Source organism: Limulus polyphemus, unplaced genomic scaffold, assembly GCF_000517525.1.
Source record: "Limulus polyphemus unplaced genomic scaffold, Limulus_polyphemus-2.1.2 Scaffold1768, whole genome shotgun sequence".
Classification (NCBI taxonomy): Eukaryota; Metazoa; Arthropoda; class Merostomata; order Xiphosura; family Limulidae; genus Limulus; species Limulus polyphemus.
The window spans coordinates 4,946-13,825 of NW_013667378.1; the positions used below are offsets into that span (position 1 = coordinate 4,946).

Genomic DNA, 8,880 nt, shown 5'->3' on the forward strand with positions numbered 1-8,880 from the left:
TAGTGATTTTTTCTTCAGGTTTGGTATGTCATATGAACTGCATTCAGATCAAGGCCGTAACTTCGAATGAGCTGTGTTCCAAGAATGCTGCAAGTTGTTTGGCATCCGAAAGACCAGGACAACGCTACTTCACCCACAGTCTGATGGGATGGTAGAAAAGTAGAATTGGACACTTGGACAGGAATTGTCAAAGTTGCCAAGATGACTGGGTTGTCTTACTCTCTCCGCTGTTGATGGCCTATAGAACAGCAGAGCATGAAGTCACTGGATACACTCCAGCAAAGTTGATGTTTGGTCTGGATCTTCGGTTGCCAGTGAATCTGTTAACAGGATGCCCATTTTATGATTAGCTGTCATCTTTGTTAGGTGACCTCTTCATGGATGTATTTGAAACTGAAACATTGCATACTGCAAAGTTTAAACCAGGGGTTTGGATTACTTATGTAGATGATACCTTCTTGGTGTGTCTGCATGGTAACAGTATGCTAAAATAATTTACTATATATTTTAGTATAGACTGTCGGTTCAATTTACATATGAAACTGAAGAAAATAATAGTTTACCTTTTCTAGATGTATTAGTTAATAAGATATTTGTGATAATTTAGAAATGTCAGTTAATCAAAAACCTTTTGTTGTTGTCATACCACTACATCAAGAATAATGTCATACCAGAAAACACAAGAACTTCAGCATTTTGTACTTATGTTTACAGAACTTTGAAAATATGTAATAAACAAGAAGATTTAATTAATAAATTGTTATTAATTAAATATACATCAGTTGAATGTGGATTTAAACCAAATCTTGTAGATGAAGCATTTAATAAATTTAATAATGGATTAATTTTGGTTAAAAATACTATGCTAAAATCAGTTTATGAGAAGTTAAAATAGAAACTAAAATTTTACCTCATATTCCATGATTGACAGTTTCATTAGTTAATCTCTTTAAGAGACAACAATCTTTTTCCAATCTTAAAATCTATGAATAAGTGTTGAAGAATACCATTGTGGAAATTTTGATATATTGCTTGTGTTCTAAGTGGAGACCATTGAGAGATTCTAGATGTGTAGAGTTAAACATATCAAGAGTATCCTTCAACAGCCATTTCTTTGCATAGTTGTATTGAGCATGGTGAAGATACATGCGTATACATCACTATATAATCATTAGTCTGAGGGCTTGGCTGAATTGTTAATACACTTCATAAAACATATATTTACAAACTTGGTGAATTCTAATCAAACTGGCCGAGATGAAAAATTCCCATACATCCCGATGACTTGCATATAGGGCAACAGTTGACTGGTTGCTCATCACAATTATTGGTGTTTGAACATGAAATACAGTTACCAGTGTAGTTAAGGAATGGCCCAACCCTGTAATCAAGAGAGAATTCCACAGCATTTAGGCTTTTGTGTTACATGAGCAGTGTTTTGTGGCTTTACCTTCATGTACTCTAATTAAAAGTTTATATGCATTTTAGATAGTCTAAAGACTGAGACCAAAAATAAGAGAATGTTATAAAAAGATAATAAAGGAATAAAGTTGAGCCTGGAGATTAAGTATTACTTTGGTATGCTACTGTAGGGCAGAAGTAACTCAGTTCTGGCAATACCGATCCTTATCTCATCCTCAGACAGCTCAATCTGTTAAACCACAAGCTGCAGCAGCAATATGGTTCACAGAAACATGATAAACACATTGGCAAGTTAAAACTGTGTGTGACTGACGAGTCTCTTGCACACTTGGTTGAATCAGGAAATAGAGGTAAAGGCAATTAAAATTAAAGAGACAGATGACAGTGAAAGCATTGTGTCTTACAATCTCAAATTAGTTGATGATGAGAAAGGTGCCACACATACCTATCTGATTGTTCACAATGAGAAAAAAAAAATAGAGGAAGAGCTCAAAGCAGAACAGTAGTCGCTTCAGAGATCAGACATAGCATCAACCTTAACTTCCAAAGTGATATGGCTGATACTGAAAAAAATCAGTAGTTAAGATGGTGATATGTGTCAGCAGTTGAAACAGCTGCCAGGTGTAAATGCCAAGAGAAAGTCAGGTTCCTTACTGTACAGGCTACTAAGTGGAATATCGCAAAATATTTTGTGTTAGCCACACAACTACACCAGCTAGAACAGTTGTGTAACTTACAGTATGTGTAGTTACGAGATCAATAACTGAAAGAATATAGTGAACCTTTCTTTAACAGCTATCTGATGGAGTTATTATACAGTATTTGTAAAGATCAGACAGTGTGAGATTTATTGGGTCATTACTGATTGAGCAGCTGTGGTTATTAGGTATAACCGTAGAATATTAAAAGTTATTGAACAATTACATCATAAGAAAAAGATACATCAAGTGTGAAAAATTATATATTAATAGTTAGTAAGACCATTAATGACTTACAAATTCTAACAACCAAGATGCTGAAAGGCTTATGCAACCCTTGCATTTTTGCACACTCAGTTGGAGTTTTATGGTGAACCTTGGTAGATGCTCACATGAAAGTCTGTCTGAGAGTTCTTGTGTACATGTATGCAAGACTTTTGTTTGTATGTACACACAAAACAATGCATTCGGGTCTGTAAAGATTGTACCATAAGGAAGTTGTGCTCATAAACAGCAAAAGAAGTATCTTGGACTGCGATAAATCATGATGGAGAAGTGCTTGTTCATATCTATTTTGTCTAAATAACCTTCTTCATCATTCTAACTGTAATGGGTTTCCAACTCATAGATGGTGATACTTTAACAAATGCATGATTAAAGGTATTGGTACAATCCGTTACAGGAAATGTAGTTTGATTTTGTCCCTGGTACTTACCATATATTGGTCATCTTTATATCTATACATACTTTGAAAGAAAACATTTTTTAATCCAGGTTGGGTGAATTATGATGGAGAGGCCTGTTTCCACTAAATATTGCCTCTGTATGTAGTTTTCTGATTCAGAGATTGCATGACTACAGCTGTGAGCAGTCAACTATGATGTAGAATGCTGTTTCTCATTAGTTACCATATAAGAGTGCCATTGTTGATTTTTCATCAGCATTACTTTGATACAATTGTTGTATATATTTGTTGCACACATAGTTTACATCACATATAAATTTATGTGTGTTGTATTACACATGAAAGCAAGTATACAGTAAGCACAATTTTCAAACATAAGGAACTTTGGCTAGAATATTAAGATGTGGGTGTTTGGTAAAGACATTGGTAGTTAACCCACTGACTGCTGATTTGCCATATAGGGTACGGTCTGGCTCTGGCAGTTGAATGCGTGTGTATTATATACAGTGTATGGCTTGCAAAAATTCTGCATGCATTTAGAGCAGCTGTATTCAATGGGTTCACTTGAATTACATTAAGAAAGAAACGTGGTTTGTTAACATTGATAAAAAATATGCATTTTCATTTTCTTAAAGTGCAATATTCATAAGTATGTAGTCATCTGACAAGAGATGAAAATTGCTGTATACCCTACACCACACCAAGAATGAAACACGTTTTTATTGGTGGTAATGATGGAATATGTTCAGTTATACATAATTGAAATTTTTAAATATTTAAAAGTTTTGTCTCTTAATTATGAGATCATGAATGGCTTGTTTCATAACTAAAAGAAAACGTAGAGTATACTCAGGGTTTGTCTAGCAATTTTCAACTGGAGAGAGATTGAATTGTAAATCTGAACTATTAATGAGCTGTTCAAACACTACTGAATATTTTCAAGTGTAACTTGATTACATATTTTACTTTGAATTAATAAGTATCAAACAGTGTTACATTTATTTTTTATCCAAGTTATATTTAACTTGCAAGAAAGACAAAGTCTTGTATATCTGGCTTCCAGGGTCAGTAGAATTGTCCAGCATTTGTGAATTCTCTGAACATTGTCTAACAACAAGCACAGTGAACTTTACTTTGTTTCTCATACTCTTTTCTCTAGTGAACCCAGGGCTCTACTGCATGCAACCAGACACTGGGAAATTGCAAGCCAGTTGAAAAATCATTGTTTTAGTGCAAGCAGTAGCCCAGCCTTAAGCACAGTGATCTCTTGCAATGGTCCTAAAAATCCTTTACAGAACAGCACATATGCAAGTGATACATCAGTCATACATGGATTAGAAGAAAGTATATGCATCTACTAGTACTAAACCTATAATATAAAAGGGCGGGTCTGTCTGTGTGTGTGACCACCATAGCTCCAAGAAAGAACCTAGGAACCTGAAATTTTGCACCCGTACCAAGTGGACACTGAGGGTGTGCACCTGGGTATTATTTATCTTATCCACATGCATGCGCATCTTTTTAATGAGGCAAGCTAGCAAAAGACCACATAGAAAAGAAATGGTTCCATTATAACAACTTCTAATATACAGAAAAAAAAAACATTTTGGTAACAATGGCTTTTATGTCATGTTGCTTAGCAACAAAAGTATAACATAATTTTGTTGTTAGTCTAGGTACTGAAAGTATAAAATGAAATGTAAAACCTACAAAATTCAGAAAATATTTGTTGATTTCTAAATTTAGAGTCTCCGTTGATTTAATTCAGAAATGCTTTAAGTTTAAAATTGGATTTTACTTGCATGACAAATTGTACGCACTTGGCTAGATTATCTCACACACTGTCTTTACTTTAGGCTTATTTATTAATTTCTTTAAATCATACCAATATTTACTACATTTACAAGGTTTCACTAAAATTGTAATGGGCAGACATTAAATAAACTATTCTATCTGGATAAATAAATTTTGGCCATTATGACTCCTCTTATTTCAAGAAATCAAGTGTGATGTGACACAACACACACACACACTGGCTTTTATATAGGTTAGATAACATGACATCTATAATTATCTACAATAATTTTATTATTATTATTGTACTTTTACATGTTTTTGGGAAACAAAAATATGTTTAAAATATTTGTGACTGTTCTATGCTAAAATAGGTTCAGAATACACATAGTCATCTAGAATATATCAACCTAATAACTCAGTGAAGCCGAGTACTTTTGCTTGTTATGGTATATTTCTTGCATCTCATTCAGAATCTTTTCTCAAAATATATAGTAACACATAATCCTATGTTGCTATCTGAACTCCTAACTTTTCAGAGGCTTCAAAAATGTAAAGGGTAAGCATTCTCACCCTAATTTTTCAGTTGTATATAGCCAAGGTTTTGACTACTGCATTAGTACCCATTACAATGATAAATTGTTTCAACTATTAGTGTTACTAACTCATTCTGGGCTTTATGAATATCCCTACTACACACAGATAAAGAAAAGTTTCTGTATGTAATCCAGCAACCATGATAGGCCAGCCTATAGTCACCAGTAACGATGGTTACACTCCCTAGATGAAAATATCACCACTGCCAAGAAAATTATTAGAAATTACTTTACCACGGTTTCAGAGACAGTTAATGTCTTTACTTTATTTGTGAGAAGTTGTAAAATGTCCAAAATTAGACTCTTTGTTTTTCATACAACATGAGAAATATTTATGAAAACAGTGAGGAAAAAGGGTGCGCTAAAGAAATACTATGGGAATGCTATTCTTTATAACATCAAAAATGAACTGCACCAAAATAAAGTCTCTTAATGATAGTTTAAGCTGTAACTGGTTGTTATCCAGCCAATCAGAAAGTATAACACTCATATAAAGCCTATAAAAGTACATTAAAAACATGCCTTGTAATAGTTTTAATCTAGAAATGGCTCCCAAAGTTTTGACCGGTTAAAGATACTCCATGCAAAACATTTTGGCAAGAATAAATGTTTCAATAAGAAATATGTACAAGACCCTGAAAAGGGTATGTGAACTGGAACTGTAAATAAAAGAAGTTGTTGTGGTAGAAAACTGAAACTAAAAAAAATAATGTTAAGTAAATCAGGGTAGGTTTACAAAAACAAAAAAGACAACTGTTATGTAAAGATTTTGTTGATGACCTTAATGTGAATGGTACTTCAAGAACAACAAGATATATATTGGCAAAAAAAAAAAAAAAAAGGATGAAGTGAACATCAGAACAAAAATAGTGGAATTAGTGAACTTGGAGATGTGTTCTTTACACATGAATCCAGGACAGAATTATTTGGCAACACTGAATGACAGTTTGATAGGAGAGGAGAATGGTATCACAGTCAATGTACAGTACCTAGAGTGAAACACGGTGGCGGATCAGTACAAGTTTAGGGCTGAATCTTAGGTAACAGTATCAGTGATCTATGCACATCTGATGGCACCTTGACTGCTAAAAATTACAGGCAATTCTTATCCATCATGGCATTCACTAAGGAACACGACTCATCATATGATGATTCTCGTTTTAGCAAGACAAAGTTCTTAAGCATACACTGATATCCTGATGTTAAAGTGGTCCTAGGAACAATCACGGCTTAGCCTGCACAAAGTCCCAACACAAGTATTCTTGAAGCTGTATGGACTTATGTAAAAACTGAGAAAGTCAAAAAGCTACCAAACAAATTAGCTGAATTTTGAAGAGTAATACAGGACTTCTGGATCAAAATTCCACAATCATACATTCATAATCTGTACGGCAGAATAAAAACAAAGTAGATTACTCTGTGTAAGGCAAAGGGCTCACATACAAAACACTAATACATAGTATAACTTATTTGTACCATTAATAAGTTCCTCAGATGGTTGTAATTACTTTTTTGATTGTGACTACTGTAGCATATCATTTGTGTTTTTCAACAATTATTTATATTCCTGTATATGTTTGTAAGTTATAAGATATTTCAACTTTACCATAAAAATGTGTAAAAAGTTTTGGAAGTGATATTACCTTTCAAATTTGCTTGCTAAAAAAAAGAGGGGGGGACCTGTCTTTTGTATCCATGTAACTTGTGGGAAGTTACAAGCATAACATTCTGCCAATGTGACTTTTAATAATATTAAACGGAGCCACCTGATGCAAATCTTCAGTCTGTGAATGGTAATTTCCTCTGAATGAATAAATGTGTATTTTCTTAAAGTACAAAAGAATACTATAAAGTTGCAATACTGTATTTTTATAATGTAAGGGTACTTATAAAGTGTAAAGGTTTATATGCTTGAAATGTAAAGATATGATAAAATGTCTATACATTTCTACAACAAAAACTACTACTTAGATTTCCAAGTTTTTCACATGTATGAGTTGTTTCACTTTAAACTTATTACTTTACAAATTTCAAATTTATAGACCATTCCTGAAAAGTGTAAGTTCAGAGATTGTGTACTGAAAACTTGATTGCTTTGATTTTTTTACAAAAGTGTAAAACAAATGGAAGGGCACTACAAAATTACATTTAAAGAACTGAGATGATCCATTGCTGTAGGATTTACATTTAGAAGAATGTCAAAGACGTGAGATAAAAATATTAAAATTGGTTTAAACTTATGCCCTGCATGTCTAACTAAGGAACAGTAGAGACAAAAATAAGCTTAAATGTAAAACTTAAAAATTAAAATGTACAAAAATAATAAAAGTACATATATATTTCTTTTATGTGTGTGTGTGTGTGTGTTTTCTTTATCATTATCAAAGGGTTTACCTCTGTAAATGTCAATATTAAAGATTATTTAAATATAGAACTGTATAATTATACATGCAATTTTGTTTAAAACAGATTTGTTTGTTCATTTTGAGTTACCTAACAAATGAGAAGAGATTCTCCAATGTTAACCATCATAAGATGGGGTTCTTGACTAAAATAATTTGAGAACCTTAGCTCTAAATGATGTGTAAAGAGTTTTTGCACATATACAATATAAAAATAAAATATCCAATAAAGTAATTATAGTTATACTTTAACATTTGTGGTACTTGTATTTAAAAAAACTACATGGAATTCAGACAAACAGTGTTATCATTTATATGTATTTGATGTCTCAACTCTATCCCACCATTCTATAATGGTAGAGCAAGAAGAAATACATCATGATACTTTAAAATAATTATAAAATACTGCAAATACAATATTTACAAGATTTATTGACAGTTTATACATAATCATAAAGCACCATCTTTTTTATCTTCTGTAAAAACTGTATTTTCAATTTCATTCTCTGGTAGAGAGAACTGAAACCTAAAGCTGTTATCTGATTGAATGAAATGAAACTGATCTGTTTTATTATCACAATTTTTATTACTATCTTTCCGAGATGCACAAACTCTCAAAAACTTTCCTTTCCGTTGTTCCTCTCTTGGGGTTCCTATCTTTAGCTTTTTTGTGTCTGTAGAAACACAACTGTCATTATAGGTCAAAACTGTTTTCAACATTCAGTGAAAAAAAATGCAGATAAAAACAAACATTATAGTTTTAAAGTACTGGAAACTGTACACAAACAACTATTTTTCATGTGTATTGTAAGCCATATAGAGATATTCTTCTTAAATGTTAGCTTCATTAACAGAATTGGTTTAATATATACATATCATTACTAGTTTTCATTTTCTGAATTATATTTTCTTATTATGAAGATTATTTTGCATTTTAGCTTAGTATATGAATTTAAGACTAACCTAATTAAATTTAACTGCCTGAACCTTGTGAAATTTGTTTTACAGCCAAAAATATCTCTAACAGTGAGAATACCCAACTGAAGAATCAATGCTTTCTAATCATTATAAGTTTCTGTTTTATGACACTGCATGCTGCTAGTTAGACCAGTGTATAAAATTATTAATTATTGTGTCTATTTTCAGTTCTGATCTATATAGGTACCATATTTTTCGGAATATAAGACGCACTGGTGTATAAGACACACCCTTATTTTGAATACAAAGTTTTGGGGAAAAAAAAACCTACAGTCGCATTTGAAAGATTTTCATTGAATAAAAAT

The 8,880-nt window shown here is 32.2% G+C and overlaps 1 protein-coding gene across 5 annotated transcripts in view; it reads right to left on the bottom strand.

Moving 5' to 3' along the window:
- Positions 1-7,989: 7,989 nt before the first annotated feature.
- The window catches only part of LOC106464876 (UPF0488 protein CG14286-like), a 12,563-nt gene continuing 11,672 nt past the window's right edge, over positions 7,990-8,880 (bottom strand). For 4 of the 5 annotated variants that reach the window (XM_013925035.2, XM_013925034.2, XM_013925037.2 and 1 more), the window contains exon 5: positions 7,990-8,271. In XM_013925035.2, the coding sequence (XP_013780489.1) occupies positions 8,048-8,271 (224 nt within the window). In that variant the 3' untranslated portion in view covers positions 7,990-8,047. The remainder of the gene's footprint in view (positions 8,272-8,880) is intronic. The other variant, XM_022392674.1, reaches the window with a different exon arrangement.